The sequence below is a fragment of the Salmo salar genome, chromosome ssa06 (genome assembly GCF_905237065.1).
Source record: "Salmo salar chromosome ssa06, Ssal_v3.1, whole genome shotgun sequence".
In the NCBI taxonomy this organism is placed as follows: domain Eukaryota; kingdom Metazoa; phylum Chordata; class Actinopteri; order Salmoniformes; family Salmonidae; genus Salmo; species Salmo salar.
The window spans coordinates 34,359,326-34,378,650 of NC_059447.1; the positions used below are offsets into that span (position 1 = coordinate 34,359,326).

General features: G+C 41.6%; 1 protein-coding gene across 7 annotated transcripts in view; it reads left to right on the forward strand.

Annotated features, from left to right (window-relative positions):
* Positions 1-19,325, forward strand: part of LOC106601192 (nuclear factor I/Xb) — a 138,870-nt gene that overhangs the window by 7,043 nt on the left and 112,502 nt on the right. For 3 of the 7 annotated variants that reach the window (XM_045720384.1, XM_045720382.1, XM_045720393.1), the window contains exon 2: positions 1,834-1,917. The exons of 1 other annotated variant lie outside the window; for it this stretch is intronic. In XM_045720384.1, the coding sequence (XP_045576340.1) occupies positions 1,834-1,917 (84 nt within the window). Of the gene's footprint in view, positions 1-1,833; positions 1,918-5,248; positions 5,464-9,326; positions 9,363-19,325 lie in introns of those variants that run through there. 3 more of the 7 variants (XM_045720381.1, XM_045720383.1, XM_045720386.1) reach the window with 3 other exon arrangements.

The window sequence follows — 19,325 nt, forward strand, 5'->3', positions numbered from 1 at the left end:
GATCAGGCATATGTTGCATATATATAGCAAAAGGGTGGAATATATAATTGACAACATGCTCCATAAAAACAGAGAGAAAAGGGAAAAAGGGGCCAGTGCTACAGGGAGCTACATCAAACAATCAGTGCCGCCTCAAACAAATGATGCCCCTTTTCAAGTGTGAAGGCAATCCATGCAGCAGAGAGAGAGAGAGAGGTTTTACTCTGCTATCCCTTCATCCTTCCATCCCTTCCTTCCTCCCTCCTTTCAGCAAACCACTGGTCAACCCAACCGCTTTTAGTACTGTAACACCTTCAGGCCTGAGAATAAGCCTCTTTCTCTGATGAAGAGAATGGTATCATTATCACAGAAATAGCCAATATGTGGCAAGCAGGACTACTACTGTAAATGCCTTTGTTAGGACGATATGCCTATGTCCATTAGGAGAGTAAAGGACATACTACAGATGAACCTTGGTCTTAAAACAACCTTTGAAGAGCTGAGAAAGAGCATTTGTTGTAATAGAACAACTCTTTTATGTTTTCACTCTGTTCTCCTCCATATATATTAATGGTGGCCGGTACGAACATGGTTGTTGAAGCCGAACGCCATGAATCGTCTAATTTGAGTTTTCGGTTCTTTTGGATGACTTGCACTCACATTTCTTATTCGGAAATCTAACTTGAAGAGTAAACATACAAAAGTAAGCAATGGATTAGCATTAAATGATTAGTTTATACAGCGTACACAAACACACACACACAGGCACACACACAGGCACAGATGCCCCTTCAGTGTTAAAAGGGAAAGGGAAAAGACAAGAGTGCTAACCTCTCATTGGGTGGGATATGAATAGCCTGTGTTTCTAGCCGCAGTTTGGTTAGACAAAGTCTGGGACTTATTATAGTGTTGTGTGTTTGTGCATGTGTCTGTGTGTAAGTATTCCTTCAAGTATTGTTCCTGTGTTTTCTCTGTGTGTGTGTGTGTGTTAATGTCTGTTTTTAGTGTATATAGTGTATGTTTTCCAGGTACAAGTTAAGAGTAGCATGCATTCGGCTTCGAACAGTGTTTGTTCCTGTTTTGTGAAACTTGAGAAATCAGGATTTAAGGTTCTGGAAAATAGGATTTTTTCCCCCAGTTCTCCATATCAAGGTTTCCTCCCAGCTATGTTGTCTGGGCTGGCCTGCCTCAATTGACGGCAGAATTGGAATGGATACTCATTCAGCGCTCAAGGCCCAGCTGGTGTGTTCCACAGCATACAAATGAACTGTGCTGAATGGAAACAACACTTAGAAAAATACCTTTGCTGCATCGATCAGTGAATGTATGCCCCGTGTGAATGTTTTGTGCTGAATCAGTCACCGCTGTGGGAGAAGTCACCAGGTGACAACCAGGGACAGGAAATGCCATTGTGTCATTGTGTATTGTGTGGTGTGATCCAAAAGCAGCTGAAACGGTCTGGTCTCCATTCTGTTGCTAGCATCGGAGTTCAGGCCTGCATCGTTTATGAGTTGGCTAGTGCACATTATGAATCATGCTTTGTGTGTGAGTATAAGAGGGGTAGGGATTTTCAATTAGAGATTCGGTACAGGATGCTGATATTGCTTGACTGAACTGTAATTGGCACATCATTTTTAACCAGTATTAATAACAATAGTAAAAATTACAATTATAAGAACAATAATAAGAAGAAGAAATAAGAAATCGTAAATACATTAAAGGCAATAATATTATAATAATGTTATTATTATTCTAATTAAAATGATGTTGTGTTGTGTGCTGTATTTGTTAAGGAGTTGTTTAGAGGATGGTAAATGCATTGATACTATGAATGACTGCTGTGTTACGTTTCAGGCCACCGAAACCTTTCTGGTGAATGAAGTCCCCTCCAGAGGTCCTGGGATGCCTGAATGCTTTGTAGTATCAGATTCCTACAGGGTATGCATTATTATTGTTATTATTATGATTATTTAATGTGTTATTTGAGTCATTAGTCATTATTCTGACTGATGGTCTGCTTTCATGCTCTTGGTAATTGTACCACAATCATAATGTCACTCACAGCTCCCTTTCCTCAGCTGCAAACCATTACAATCATTATGTCCACACACACTTTGAGAAAAGGGCCTTGCAACTCCGCCGAAGCACCCTTCCCTCGTGGGAAAGAAAATGATAACGATAATGTGCAGCATGCAGAGTTGTATAAAATGAAAAAATGACAACAACAAAAAAACTAGAAAACTAGAAACAGTTGAAAAAAACATGCAGCGTTAAAAATTCCACCCAGCGAGCGCATTGGATTTACAGCGATCGGCCTGAAATGAAATGGTAATAAAAAGAGAATTGTGGGATGGGGGAAGTGGGAGTCTGTGGATGACTGAAAATGTGATTGTTAATGAGGTGGGAGACATTTTTCTACTCTTTGTTTCCAGCTAAAGCCTTTTGCCAAGTTATAGAGAATCTGGGTTGCTACAGTGTATTGTGTGTCCCAGGGTACAGAAATGAGCCATAATGGGAGGTAATTGAGTATCATGGTTGGTGTAGAAGTTGGAGAGGGGAGAAGCATTAATATGACCATATTAGATATCAGGGCCAGTGAGTTCAAGGCCATCCAGAGAAGGGTATCTGTACTCACCTCCTCATAGGGAGGTTAGGCCACACACATCGCATGGCTACCATCACACATCACCACTCCAGCTACCTCAGAATCCTCTGTCTGTCCATTTGGTCTTCATATATGAGGGAGTAGTTGGTTGGGAATCCTAATCTTAGAGCACAAACTTTGAACCCTGTGAATTCTGTGCTTAACTTATATTTGAGTTGTTCCATAGATTCTGTGTGTTCGTGGTATACAAAACAACCCTTGCAGATACTGCTGCTACAGTACTTCATTATAACAGCAAATCCATGATTGACTTTACCACAATGAGTGTTGTAGCACAGCAAATATGTATATTGCAGCGTGTGAAAGGAGAGACTCAACAACCATAGCATATGGCTCTACCATGTGTTACTTAATGAGCGATTTACTCCCATAGACCACTAAATGTGGGGCTCATTTAAGGAGCGATGCTGGATGAGTGTTTGCGTGTGTTGCAGTCAACTCAACTCTATAAAGGAGGAAAACAGTTTTGATCCCCTTCGAACCCACTCTCTGTAACCTTTCACTTTTGTGGTCCTGTGTGCTTTTGATGACTTCAGAGACAGAGAGACAGAAAGCGAGAAAGAGAGAGAGAAAGAGAGAGAGAAAGAGAGAGAGAAAGAGAGAACTTCCATGAATACACTGAGTTAGACAGAGACTACAACTTAGGAACAGGATTCATTCCACCTGCTGTTACACAACTGCCCAAATTATGTGTATGTTTGTCAATCTGAAAGTTAGTGCTTATCAGAATTTATTTTGATATATACATTTCAAAATATCAAGGTAACGTTTGTCATTTCAGTCATTTCATATTCACGGATGGAATTAACTGGTATGGAATGCTGTGAGCATGACCTTGTGTGGTGAGAAGGGGAGGTTACAGTTATGTGGTCTGCACAACCCCCTGACCACACACTTTCCCCTCCCTCCTTCCCTCCATCCCTCCCTCTCTGTCTCTCTCTATATCTCTCCCTCCCTCAGTCTCTGGCTCCCCTGGTTGTGTGCAGTATAATTGGCCACACAGAGCCCAGATCTCTTTGTTTCTCCTGCAGAGGCTTGCGGTGTAAATGCACAAGCAGTAGGCCTCATAAATCTGAGGGACTCCAGTTGTCAGATCAACATTTCAGCTCCACAATGACTTTACCTCCACCAAACCCTATACTACACTTAGGACCTGGTCCAAAACTTGTTTTATTACTTTGTAAAAAGGGTGTGTGTGTGTGTGTGTGTGTGTGTGTGTGTGTGTGTGTGTGTGTGTGTGTGTGTGTGTGTGTGTGTGTGCGCGTAATGTAAACATATGTTTCGCATGCCAATAAAGCCCTTTGAAATGAATTGAATTGAGAGAGAGAGAGATTTTGTCTGTGAGAGGGTATATGCCTCTGTAAATTGTTCTCAGTATGACCAATATTCTGTGTTTTCTAATACACTCCTCCTTCCTTGGGACACTATCTTGTTTTGGTAGCATACAGTATGTTCTTATCCAGCAGTCCTCAGGTTGGGCTGTTTTTCATTTTCAAGTCAACTTCATTGTAGTAAATGTCCCAAGCCAGACCAACAGTGTGGCTCTGCTGTTTCAACTGCAGTCGCTGTTACAGCTTTCAGGCTGGATCTGATGTCTGATAGTGTTCTATACACTCTGCAATTAAATGTCTTACTTGTGCATCGGCCTGGGCTGCAGGTGTGCTTGTGCATCGGCCTGGGCTGGAGGTGTACACTGAAATTCAGGCAAGATGCTGAAAGTGCCTTTGTATCAGGGGGCAGAAACCAATAGAAGTAACACAAAACGTGCAGGACACTGACAAATATTTTTTTACATTTGTTTCACAAACTAATTTATGCAGAGGCAGTGTAACTGTAGTGTAATAACAATGTAATACTATTGTAGGTAAACCCATTAATTTACATAGCTAGAGTAAAATTTACATGGATCTAGATAAAATGAATCCAAACCAAGATCCCAGTGTCGTTCTATTCCAATCTCATTAAATATTTCGGCTACCTTCTCGTTTCTCAGATGGAAAACAAATGACATTTCCAATATTTTAAGTCAATCTCTTAATATCAAGTCATTATTTATCAACATTATATGTCTTTATTTTCGGACATAGGTCCCATATGAAGCATCACCTTTGACCTTACAGCGATCACATTCTTATGCTTGTATGGACTTTACTAGCTGGTAGGCCTAATAAGCCTAGAATAATATTTCATAGAAAACACATCAAAACAAAATCACATCGTAGCTATAGAAAATGTTTAGCTCATTGCAAAATACAATGCTCAGACTGGCGGACCTTCTGTAAAGCATTTGACCTTCTCTTTTAGGATATAAGCTACTCTACACGTCGTATTGATAAAACGCTGGATAGTACGCATTCAGCGTTCCTATTCATTTAACCCTCGTAATAACATACTTGTTACCCTAAAGAAAGAGAGCGGTGTATTGGCATTATGTATGGTTACTGAGTATGAGCTGAAACGACCGGATTAAGCAGGAGTTTGCCACCGCATGATTTACGAAATTGAGAGATTCATGTTAATGATATTATGTTGAATAGCAAACACCGTCGCCCCTGATCAATCCCCCCCAAAAAATATCTGTGCGCACGACAGGAGAATCCATGGAAGAGGGTGGGAGACAAAACTTTTTTTCCCCAAAAGTTTGTGTAAGTTTTCACTTTCAGCCTTCTAGGCGGGGTTACAGTACAGCATGGAGTGAGCGAAACAGGACGGCGAGCGATTGCAATGCAGCACTACAGCGAACTTCCATCCAATTTAAATAAGCTCTCCAATTTTCATTTCTAAAAATAACCATGTACTCCCCGTACTGCTTGACACAGGTAAATACCATTATTTCATTGTTATTGCTTAGTATACAGTCGGTGTTGCGGGTTAGATTAGTGCTCCCACCATTTGCAACTATGTAATAGTTGAATTTGAGCTTATTTGTTACTCTCTGTTCCTTTCTGATAGTATTTACCTTGTATCGCTGACACTTTTTCTTCTTAGATGGCATTTCTTCGCAGGGCTTTCTTATGCGTTTCATTGCACATGGTTTTGGAGAGAAAATGGCGCTCCTCCCGAATCTATTTAATATAAAAGGAGGGGAGAAGTGGAGGAGAAAGGAGTGAGTGTAGACAACTGGACTGAAGTTTAGTGTTGCATGTGATGGTCTTACATTGACATTTTCCAAAATGTTGATCTCGCAAACGCTTGGCAGTGAGAGAGGCTATATGTGGAAGCGTGGCCGTCAAAAAGCTTTATCCGCTAACGGTTGAATCTGGGTCGGTGTGTCCTCCCGCCAGTTCTACAGTAGCCTACACTTGTCAACCGTGCTCGATTCTGATTAATTTAACGTACGTATTTAGTGAAAGTAAATGGTCGGGAATATAATGTATAGACTATTTTACGCACGAGTATCTCACTGCATATATGCGCCATAAGGATTATTTTCAAGGTTCTGGTCATGCCCAGTTGATGTTAACTTATTTTAGTGACTCTGGTCCACTGTACCTAGCACAAATACTGTATTTAATCTGCTATTATAAACTCTTGACCATTTCTGTTCATAGTAAAACAACCATCCCACAATTTACAGCCAAGAAATATTCAATAACTTTGAATAAGAAACCTACCTCTAATGTTTTACTCTGTGCTGCGTTTCCCAAAATGTATAACCTACTTTCAACTATACAGTGCATGTCCAGACCCTAACACCTGGTATATTTGGTATACATACACCATACATTGTAAAGTTCACTCATATTCAATAGGGAATTACTCTGATACTTCCACATGCAATATTCCACATTTCTGAGGACAGTTGGGCAGATAAGAATAGCTTATGAGTTGAACAGCTTATTGGCACTAATTGGTAATTGATAAGGTCCTACCTAAATAAAATGTACTTTTGTTAAGCAATATAGAATCTCTTGCTGTATAATGTAATAAATCAATTATTGTTTGATATGCTCATTAATGGTAAAATCTGTTTTGATATATTTTATTGGTTAAAACTGGAGAGTTGATCAGGTAACAGTTTCAGAATCTACATGATCTTTTTTTAAATCAAGAATTCAAGACAAGTTTTTTTGGGGGGGGAAATGTATATAAAGCTTCTCTTTTTCTATTTTATGAAATGATAGTCTATTTGTCCTTGAGGATAGAGAGTATTAACAAGTATTATAGTGGCTGTTGTAACTTTTGCAGAGATGTGGTCAATGGATTGTATCAAAAAAGTGCATTGCACAGTCATAAGATAACTTAAACAGTTAGTTATTTAGTTTATGGATGTGTTTACTTTGAAAACATCATGTGTATTAGTAATAGTCCTATAACTTCTCTGTCAAATGAACAGTGATTTAAGGTCAGGCTCGATTCTAAAATGGCCAAATGTCACACATCATTGCTTAACTTTTTTTGACTCACCAAGAACCCTAAATATATGAGGTTCAGTAACTACTCATTTATGACTTAGCTGCAATATCATTACTCTTGGAACTGGAATTTTCCTTAGCTTGGCAAAGTAACTTGGAGGGAAGCACCAGAGAAAGCTCTGCTTGAAGTTGTACTGTCAACAGTATATGTTCACAGATAAATGTGACATACAACAGGGGGTTTTGAGCCCACTGACCGAAATATTTAACATATTTTAGCAATATAAACCCTCATAATATAAACCAACAAAGTTCCTTGGACTAAACTGAATCGTGAGGCACCCATCATTTAACTCTCTGCATCAATATATTCCTGCTTCTGCAAAAACATTTTAGTGGTTTGCTTTTCTTCTTTCTATGATTTTTATGTAGATTTTTTGTTAGTTTATGGATTCTTTAAAAAGCCATGTCTTTTTCTGCGTCCAAAATAGAATGATTGTTGAAATGATCTGCAATTCTATGACTCTCCTAACCGGTGGCAAATCTGTTGGAAATCTATTCCTATAAAGCAAACTTGTTTATCCCTTGGTTTCACTGGACAGTAGACTGCCAAGGCCTATGTGATGCGTAGTTCATTCCTGATTTTACAGTGTTTTATTAAAACAATTTTACTTCCATGCCTCTGACTCCTGTTACAGAAGCAGAGATGGTGTTTTTCTCAGTTGCGGGCACGGCCAGTAGTCTGTTTCCATTTAAAACTGTAGAATGATCATATGTTGTTCTCTGTTCTACTCCCTGATTGACAGAAGCAAGACAAAGCTGATTTGAATACTTTTTTAGAAGTGGATATCTATTGGAAGAGAGTGTCTTGTACTTTTTAGGCCACACGAGTCTAAATGAAATGCAACTGAGAAAGAAAATAGGCCCACATATTTAGAAATGGTGGAATGGGACTTTATCAGATGCACAGAGAGGAATCTCTATATAGACTCGAACTTTTCTCTCCGACAGTTTATCATTGAGATTTTGCGGTAGGCCTAATTTGTTAATGCATATTTATTTACAGGGTTTCTGGAATTGATCAATGTTGTATTTTACTAAAGCATTTATACGGCAGTATGAAAAGAAAATGAATCTTGATAAAGCCAGAGATTATTTTGACAACAGAACTGACTGCACATTCTGCACGTGCTGCACATATGCAGAAAAAAGCCTATAGGCTAAATCATTTGGACTGGATAAACTATATAAATATATTATTTAAAGCTATACATTGACTATATAGAGTTTGGTATGTTCATGCATTTTAGGGAGATATTCAACAAGAGAACAGCTTTGTGCATTGCACTCGTCCAGCGTGCGTGGAGCTTGCGCCTCTCTGCCCAGCCCAAGCCTCCTGCATTCCCTTCACTTCTGATGTGTCTCTTGTCTGCAGATGTAGACTCACATTTTTGTTTATTTAATTAAGGTTAATAATTTAAAAAACGAGTTTGGACCTCGGATATGGCAACACAATATAAACAATCGAATAAATTATTAACAGTGGTAAAAGCCTTTCTGGAGAGTGGCGAGATGGATGGGGTGTAATGGAGGCAAATTATGTAAAGCATTCAGAGGTCCGTTTTTAGTAAGCATACTTGTTTTATGATGTTATAAACATTACAATGTAAGCCCATACCAAAGGTATCTACAGTAGGTATGGAAATAGACTATACCAAATTCACCGTGTTGTGTGGCTGGCTGATATAGGCTATTGACTGAGTTATTAGACACCATTATCGGAATAGAAAAAAAGGTGCTATCTAGAACCTGAAAGGGTTATTCGGCTGTCGAGAAACTTTTGAAGAACCCTTCTGGTTCCAGGTACCTTTGAGTTGCATTTAGAACCCTTTTCACAGAGGATTCTACATGGAACCCAAAATAGTTTGAGATCAGTAAAGCAGAATTCAACACTTTTCTTCTCTACACAGTGGAGTATCCGTGATATTGACAAATACAAATGACATTGTTATTGTTGTTGTTGTTATAGTCATTATTAGGCATAGACTATTGTTAGGCTATAACACGGAAGCTTGGCATGCTTGGCTTGTTCCCATAAAGCGCACCAGGTCATAACCATTTTCTTTTCGCATTTGCCTAAGCCACTTTATGCTAATGATTTTGTTTATGCTCAAAAGTTTATACAATAAATAAAATGTGATCACCCTATACTATTCTTACTCGTACGACATTTTAACATCCTCTTCTCTTTGCTCTCCTGCTCGCGGGACGGTGACCCCTGCGCGGGAATGCTTTTCACACCTCTTAACACCCTCGCGACACTAAAGTATTGCACTACTCACCTTCTAAACAACCCATTAGTGGTAAGTGTTGCCCTATTATTTATTTTAAGGCATATATATTTTAATGTGTGTTATATACATTTTATTAGGCATTGTTACCATAGGTTGTTGTAGCCCATATAACTTTTTTTTTAAATGCTCAAAATTAAAAAACGTTCATCTTATTGAAAGGAAGCATCATTTGCTAACTGTATTTCCCACACGTTCGTACATTCTTGAAAATCAGTCAAGGTATAGGCACAAGGCCCAAACATATATTGGCCCGTTTTTTTCGACAACTCACTGCTAGTCAATTACTTTTGCTGTCGGCCTGAAGTCCTGCTAAGTTATTTAAAAAGCTTAACATACATAAACCAAAAGTTAACTGCGGTGAAAGAACAAGATGGCTATTTAATACAGTTTTGTAATGGGCCTAATTTCTGCAGTTTGTAGCACCGATTGGCCGAAAGTAGCCTACTAGCCGTCTATTCAAGCAGATTGGCCTAATGTTTAGCAAAAGTAAGTCACATAATTTCACGATGTCATCTAAAATTTGCTATCTTGTTGCCTTGGAAATGTATCTTGCTTTTCCCATTTTCATGCAATTAACCCTTGAGTGGCAAACCCAAAATGTTTTACCGTTAACCCATTATTTGCATGCATATTTGAGACAGAAAGACTAAACAAATATTTGTAGAATTTAGAAACAATTTAGTCCTAAGGAACATATTTCTTGGTGAAAGTCATCTTTGTATTGCAGATCATTAAATAATTTACCTTTGTCTTAATTACCTTCATGGCTACATTTGTGGCTTAATCACGTGCCTAAATTATCCAAAATTATGTTAGGTCTAAGTGAGTATGTATTACTGTGTGTTGCTGCATGAAGATAGATTATATTTGTCTATGTCATTATCAGTTGTTAACAGGCATGGTGTTTTGAATAAAACATATTCCACTGAAACCTCCATGTAGACATTTTGTGAGGTGGCCTTCCAAACTCTCATCACCCATACCCCTCCTCTCCTCTCCTCTCCTCCACTCCATCCTCCTCCTCCTCACCACTCTCCTTCCAACCACTCCTCACCCATACCCCTCCTCTCCTCTCCTCCACTCCCTCCTCCTCCTCCTCACCACTCTCCTTCCAACCTCTCCTCACCCATACCCCTCCTCTCCTCTCCTCCACTCCATCCTCCTCCTCCTCACCACTCTCCTTCCAACCTCTAATCACCCATACCCCTCCTCTCCTCTCCTCCACTCCATCCTCCTCCTCCTCACCACTCTCCTTCCAACCTCTCATCACCCATACCCCTCCTCCTCTCCTCTCCCCTCCTCCACTCCCTCCTCCTCCTCCTCACCACTCTCCTTCCAACCACTCCTCACCCATACCCCTCCTCTCCTCTCCTCTCCTCTCCCCTCCTCCACTCCATCCTCCTCCTCCTCACCACTCTCCTTCCAAACTCTCCTCACCCATACCCCTCCTCTCCTCTCCTCTCCCCTCCTCCACTCCCTCCTCCTCTCCTCTCCACTCCGTCCTCCTCCTCCTCACCACTCTCCTTCCAAATAAACCTCCCCCCTCACCACTCTCCTTCCAACCACTCCTCACCCATACCCCTCCTCCTCTCCTCTCCCCTCCTCCACTCCCTCCTCCTCCTCTCCTCACCCCTCTCCTTCCAACCTCTCCTCACCCATACCCCTCTCCTCTCCTCTCCTCTCCTCTCCTCTCCTCTCCTCTCCTCTCCTCTCCTCTCCTCTCCTCTCCTCTCCTCTCCTCTCCTCTCCTCTCCTCTCTCCTCTCCTCTCCTCTCCTCTCCTCCCCCCTCTCCTCTCCTCTCCTCTCCTTCCAACCTCTCCTCTCCTCACCCCTCCCCTACTCTAACCTCTCCTCCCCCTCCTCCCTCCTCCTCCTCTCCCCCTCCTCCTGTCCTCGCCCCTTTCTCTCCCCAGGCCTGGAAAATGAGTTAGAACAGCTGTTCAGGGGATTAAAATCTGATGGAACTACAGTCTGAATAAACAGAAATGTTGGATTTTTTGAATTAAAGATACACACTCATACAAACAGCCCCATGCACTCCCCAACCACAGACACACACACACACACACACACACACACACACACACACACACACACACACACACACACACACACACACACACACACACACACACACACACACACACACACACACACACACACACACACACACACACACACAAACAAACACACATGAACACACCAGAACCTTCCGTCCTATGTCTGAATGCGATTAGGCCGCTGTGTGGTTATCACTGGATTAGCCTATGTTACAGGATCCACAGTTTTTAGGCTGAATGGCAATTATGTTTTATACAGATTTTTAAGAGGCACTCAGACAGCACTGACTGTGGTTAATCTATGGGGCAAAAACAAATACCCAAAGTGTAGTGCTCCAAAACACAGAATTGCAGTGGGAAGAAAATTAGGCCTTCATGCCTTTTATAGAATTTCTATGGCGGACATATTGAATTATAATATTACTGTGCTTGAGTTCAGTTGTGCGGAGAGCAATCCCCCTGCCCTGCAGTGAAGCCAATCAGAATGATGCAATGAATGTATGTAGTCTGATAGTGCTTTTCTGATTGGTGTGGAATATAGCCATTGGAGTGAGCCAGTAGAAAAATAACCCTGTGTTCCAGACAGTAATGAATTTAATGGACATGTGAACTTTATTATGTTCTCCTCCTCTATCCCTAGTTGAAGGTTGGAGTTACATTTACATTTTAGTCATTTAGCAGACGCTCTTATCCAGAGCGACTTACAGTAGTGAATGCATGCATTTCATTTTTTTTTTCTCCGTACTGGTCCCCCGTGGGAATCGAACCCACAACCCTGGCATTGCAAACACCATGCTCTACCAACTGAGCCACTCGGGACCGGTGAACGGTGAAACCGGAGTCCCCTATTGGCCCTGTAGGTGTCTCGTGGCAGCGGGTGGCTCTTTTCCCCATCATGTAATGGGGACACTGGCAGGCCAGAATGCCAGACGTTCACAGGGACATTGTGTTTCCTTTACTTATTCATTCCTACCAGGCCACCACCACCACCACCACCACCACCACCACCGGCAGCCTCAAGTCTCCTTTGGTGGTTGGTTGGTGGTGGAGTTGGCAAATTCAAACAGCCATAAACAATGAGGTGGCAAAGCCCTGGTCTCTGTAATCACAGATATGGGCTGGCTGGTGGCTGGTGCTGTTATCTAATCCTCAGGGAGGAGGTACTGTGTCCTGGACCTAGAGATGCCCCGACTTGTTAACATTTAATGAACATATCAAGAATATTTAAAGGACGTTTCAAGGTTTTGTTGATAAATGTTTTTGGAACATTTTCCATCAGACTTTGTAAGTCCATGATGGGGGGGCACTGTTGTATCTCCAAAAAATGTCTGTCTATTTTATGTAGAATTCAGTACACTGTGTGATGGGGAAGACAAAGACTGGATGAATTGGATGTATTTTGGCAAGAGGGAATATAGATTTGAATTAAGTACAATGTAGTTTTTATCTCAAGCTGCATGCAGAAAAGCCCAAACCAACTGAGTCTCATTCAGTATCTGCACAGCTGTCCTAGCATCCGTGGAGAATGGATTCCTATTGCTATTGCCATGGGAGTCTCCAGCCAAGAAGAATAGGAGGATATCCAGTGTGTGTGCAGACACACACACACACACACACACACACACACACACACACACACACACACACACACACACAAGCGCAAATGACATAATTGAGCTAGAATATACATAGGCACACACAAATACTTCTGTACAATATGGGAGAGAGAAGAGGCTCAAGTGAAAATGTGGCTTTCCCCTACAAATCAACAGAGGGAAGGAGGGAAGGATCCCAGCTCCCAGCTCTGTCGGAGCTGTGGGCAATAAGGCAGATGCATGGGATGGACTGACACGTTGGTACAGTATGTGCTTTACATGATTAGTCATGAATCTAAAGAGTGGAGCACCTATTATCAGCTATTATTTAGACCACTGACTGTCTGACAACTAGTTTGTCTGGAAGTGAGAGGATATGGTGAGGTTAGTGGTATTTGTGTAAGAGAGGGCGTGGCAGCTTGGGTTTGCTGAGATAGGCATGTGTTACGTCCGTCGTAAGAAGGAGACCAAGGTGCAGAGTGGTAGGCAAACATTTTTCCTTTATTAAAAATGAACACCGTCAAAACAACAAAATACAAAAAAAAACGAACATAAAGTTCTGCAGGCTACACAGTACCTAACAAAAACAAGATCCCACAATCGCAGGTGGGAAAAAGGGCTGCCTAAGTATGATCCCCAATCAGAGACAACGAAAGACAGCTGCCTCTGATTGGGAACCATATCAGGCCAACATAGAAATATATAATCTAGAATACCCACCCAAATCACACCCTGACCTAACCAAATAGAGAAATAAAAAGGCTCTCTACGGTCAGGACGTGACAGCATGCCATGGTGTGGTAGCTAGAACGCGTTACTGTTTTGACAGTTGAAAAGGTCTACAGTATGTTGTTCTTATTTCCTTTGCCATTTATTTCTCACCATGCAACATTCTCTCTCTTCTCTACCCATCCCCTATGGAGTGTTAGTGTGGGGGAGATGATAAGTCCTAGTGTTTTTGCCTGATGGGCCCTATCTCAGAGGGCATCGGTGAGATATGCAGACCTCACCCACTAGCACTCTGTCACACCACTAGGTCTGTAGTGGGGTGTAATGGCAGTGTTTGAATTGCAAAGTGCCACACAATTCAGAATTGAGGGGATTGTATGGAGCTTAACAACACTGAGGGAGTCTGTTCTAGACGGAAATGTAGACTCCTGTGTCCCAAGTCTATCAGTAGTAGGGTTGTAAATGATTTATAAAAGCAGGTGGATGTGCTTTTAATATGAAATACCTCAGAATGTTTTGGGTTTGTTTGTCTCATACGGAGCATAAACTTCACATCAAGTGTGTGATTGGTAATATGAGAAAAAGCATGAAGATCCATTGTTTTGGCATGTCACAGGTCAGCAGCAGAGAGCTGCTGCTGCTCATTGACACCCCACTGAAGGTCACTACAGTAGGGGCCTGTTGTTTGTAATGGAGGTGGGGACAGCAGTCTGGTCTCTGACCTCAACTCCCACTGATCTAAATATATAGACCCCTCATTACATTGCTGCTGGATCTGTATGAAATCTGAGATCTTTCTACCCCTCTGCCTCCCTCTCGCTCTCTCTCCCTACCAGACACAAACACACTCATAACCAAGCATGCACAAGCTCACACAAATATGGCACATTCTTACCTCTGAATCGGTAATATCTCCACATCTATTTTAACACACCCACCCAAAACACACACGTACAGTATGTGAGTGAAAACAGACACACATACATGCACATTCAAACTCTCTCAGGCTTTATGCATTATGCATTAATGGACACATACACCGGCAAACACACACGCTCAAACACTTCCCACACCTGCACACACTTAAGCACGAGGCGCAGGTGTGCATTCTTGACTCTCCCTTGTCAGTCTGGTGCCGACCGTCAAAATCACAGCCAGCACCACTAGACCAGAGTGATGATTGGGGAGGTGGTGTTGGTGGGGGAGGAGGGGGGCTGTTGTGTTGCCAGTGTACCATGTGTGCCAGCTCCTCGACTGACTCCTAACCCATATGGCACTTCACTCCCTAACCTCCCCCAAATCTGACTGTGGAAACATACTGCATTAGCACTTCTCCCTGCACCTGGCTGTGGCTGAAGAGACAATTATGTACAATGGGGGGAGTGGTGGTTGGGGGGGGGTAGTTTAGTTTAGGGTAGTTGTAAAGTGAAGACGTCACCCAATGACATCACATATTGTTCTCATGTAATGTTGCCATTTTGAACTCTTTCTAATGAGCAGGTGAATCAAAGTGAAAGTTGATTTGTTGGTTTTGGCTCAATTAATGACACTACTTTAATCGTGTTTCCTGTTTGTTACTACCTCATTGAGTTAGTGTGTTGAAATAGAATCGGTTTTGTTTTTCTAGCCTAGGGTATGATGGATGCAGCCGTGAGTTGGAACCTGATAACTCTGATCCTCGCTAAGATTACCAATCTGAAAATGATCACTTTATGATTAAAAGTGTACATTGGAGTAAACAATATGTTTTGCTTACATATTTTCATCAGGAATGAGAATGATCTTCATCTGGTTAAATGGAGCATTTAATGGGTTAAACTTGGAGGGAAGGAGTTTTCCTGTCTTGGGGACGGGTGGAGGAGCATTGACGTTTGGATGCTTACGAACCCTCATGTCAAGCTGTAACAAAAGCACTTGTAACCTTATTTCAAGAGCTGCAAAAAAAAACACAAGGTAAAAGGAAAATTAGAAGTTAGAGAGACGGAGGATCATAAACAACAATATCAGTATCTTAGGCTGGCATGGCTGCACATCTGTTGGTCTCAGTTTCTCCTTTCTTTCTTTTTTTCTCTCTCTCTCTCTTTCTCTCTCTCTCTCTCTATCTGTCTGTCTGTCTGTCTGTCTGTCTGTCTGTCTGTCTGTCTGTCTGTCTGTCTGTCTGTCTGTCTGTCTGTCTGTCTGTCTGTCTGTCTGTCTGTCTGTCTGTCTGTCTGTCTGTCTGTCTGCTGTTTGGCTACCTGGTCCAGCGAGGAATTGCTGTCGCCCTGGGAACAAAGCACTGCAGCTCTCTCCTCAGAGCAGGAAATTGGGCCCTGGCCAGTGGTGGAAAATCTATACACATAGTATAACATATCTTTACCTTACATGAACTCGGAGGAGGACTAGCAGCTATGAGCAAACACAGAAAGTGTGTGTGTCCTGAGATTCTTGTGAGGGTCTGCTGGCTGTGGTTGTAGGCCATACTGAGAGTAGTGTGGAGAGCAGGGCAGGGCCCTTGGTAGTAGTCAAACACAAATAACTGCTGCTACTCCTCTATGTGGGAAAGGTATCCACCGTACGTACTCTGAACTGAACTTCACTGTTGGGGCTTTGAAAATGACTTCAAGCAAGGGTGAGCTTTTGACATGGAAACTTTTCAATTTGAGTGGAAAATGTAATCCCCCTTCAGTCAATTATATATTTTTTTAAATATGCAAGGTTTACGTTAAGTAGGCTACAGCCAGACAATCACGTCACATAAAGTTTATTTTTGTAAAAAATACAGATTGTATGTAACAACAATGCATGAAGAAAAACAAGGTCAAGCCGACATATGTCACCACCAGGCTCAATGGGGGACTTCATGACATCACTGTTGTAACTCAAGGAACAGTGTCCCAACTCGCACTATGTTTTCACAAAGTGGGAAAAAGCTTCTCCTTCAAACATATGCAGAAGTTTAGAACAGCAGCGTTGCATTGCTCCTTGTTCAGCCCTTTCCCATACTTAATAAGATGTCTGCTTGTTTGAATATCATTTATTTTAAAGCACTTTCTCATGTGACCACTCACACTCTGAATGGAGAAACAATGTGTTCTTGTCATGGTCTCAGTTTTTAGTGCTTTGTTGGAAAGAGAATGAGGAAAAAACTTCAACCCCTGTCTAAAGTGTCAAGTTTATGTCAGTCTTTTTGGCACAGGATGTCTTGAGACTAACCTTGTAAAACCCAAATACATATCATTATCGTCATCAGTTAAGTTACTTTTTGTCATCTGCAGCATATTATGGGGACTGTCAAGTCTAGACACGATGGACCATCCATAGGTGTTGAATATCTACATCAAATCCCTACACGTTTGTTTTCATTTGTCATGTCATGTCTTTTCCATTACCCAAATAAGGATAGTTCCCGACTTGGAGTTAGGACTCTTGTGGGGACTGCAATTTCCTGTATGTCCCGGTCATGCTACTAAAATGTATGATAAGGCGGTTGCAGAGGTGTATATTATAGTGGGGTTTTAAGTTAAAGATTTATGTTCATCATCTTTAGACTAGATGGAAGACCTCCTGACCAAAAGACATGTCTGTAGTTGATCTGTTCTGTAGGATTTGCTTGCGTTAGCTATGTGTATGTTTGACTGTGTAACCGGGGTCAATGTGCTGCTAACAGCTTAGCTTCCTCCGACTGCCCCATACTGGGTTCGAACCGGTGATCCTCTGCTTCACAACGCACGTGATTGCCATTGACAATGCTCCAAAGGGTTGAGCCACTTCCGCAACATTTCAAGCTAGCCGTGGAGTGAGCTTACGGCACGTTCTTAAAGCCGGTACATTTGCATAGAACATTTTTATGCCTGAGTGATTAAAGTATATGTTTCAATGAGCATTCAAGGGCAATGTGCATCCATCTTTAAAATGTAGAACATTTGCAGCAGCAACTGCTCAAACTAAAAACAATCAATGAGAAGAGAGTCTGTGTTTGGGCAATACAGTAGGTTGGTTAGCGCTCCAAGCCATTCTTTTAACTAATGTGATTTGTTCGATTTTTTTCCCCCCATCAATCAACACGGTGCATATTTACTGTAACTGAGCTCTATGTATATTTGAGAAAGACTCTTTATAGCCATGGCTGGTTGTATTCTCTCCTTGGAAGCGGAGTGTGATTTAAACAGACGATATAAGCGTATTGTATTTCCTAGGGGACTGGAAGGAATGTGAATGCATCATAACCATATTACTCTAGTTAGGAACTGTTTCTTTTGCCAAGTCAGTGGTTACATGGGATACCCTCCCTAACAGTGGCTCTGCACAAACAGACAGAACCCAACCCAGCTCCAACCAAAAACAGCCCCCAGAAAGAAGTCTGCCTCCTCCGAATCCATTTGACATTTTTTGTTGTGAGAGAGAGAAGCATGTCGCTGGTGGGACTTTGGCCGGTACAATCCCTCCACTGTTAAAACAATGCTGCAGTTGTCTTCCATAACCTAATTACTCCCTTCAGGGGGAGAAAGGCAACAGCACAAAATCCAAGAGTTAGGGGTTCTGATCTCCACTCTTAAATAAAAGGCCTCGTTCATTTCCCTCCACCACACAGACGGTCTGTTTTTCATTGGTCTAGGATTGGGTTTAGTTTAGTAGTTTAATTACAAACGATCATGATATTGGAGTATAAAAGCTTTGTTTTATTTGGAGTCTGCTCTGTGATCTCTTATGCTCAGCTGATATTGAGAATGAAGAGCACTTTCTGTATTACGCCTAGTAAAACTAGTTGGGGTTTTGATTGAGGTCATTTTAACATATCTGACCTCTTGTCCTCTGCCTATAATGTGTTGGAGCTGGAGACTCAGCAGGATATCACTGTTATCATGCTCTTGTTGATACAGGCAGACAGACAATGTAAAGGTACTCAGAACCAACATGTCTTTCAGGTGCAACGTTTCTGTACAGCAGGAAAGGGAAAAAATAAAACATTGTTCCCTCTTTGTTTTTCATCACCTCCATCATGTACTAGCACTGGAAGGTTGCTGAAACGTTATTACAGTAATATAACACAAGGAAGTCTCTACAGGAAGAAGGGAAAGGGATGTGGGCAGTAGCGTTTACCAATAGGAAAACAGTGTTCATGTCTCTCACTCCCCAGAACATCACCCACCTCCTATTTCATTGGTTTTATTTATTTGTTTATGCAGACTCAGAAAATCAGAGCTGCCATTGTATGAAACAAGGCAAGTTTACCATTGGATAGGCTTTTTTTCTCAATGTTTATTGCTAACTCAGTCTGCTTAAAGAAGTATCTGCATTTGGTTATCTGGGGCTTTTCCTTCTATTATGTGGCACAGGCTTATAAACACAGAATAAATGAGTCATCATCTTCACATTCATTGACCAAAAGACTTTATGAGGATTTCTTTGGTTGACATTGGCATGAATACAATTCATCTGTATATTAGTTCAGCCCCACACAAATTCAGTTTAGTAACATTAGCTTTTAAGTGTCTGTTTTCTTTGTTGTCAGTTGGTTCATGTAAATATAAGGGGTATGTTCTGATACAGTTAGCGCATATACAGTATGTCCATGTAGGCCTACTCTATGAACAGGCCACACAAG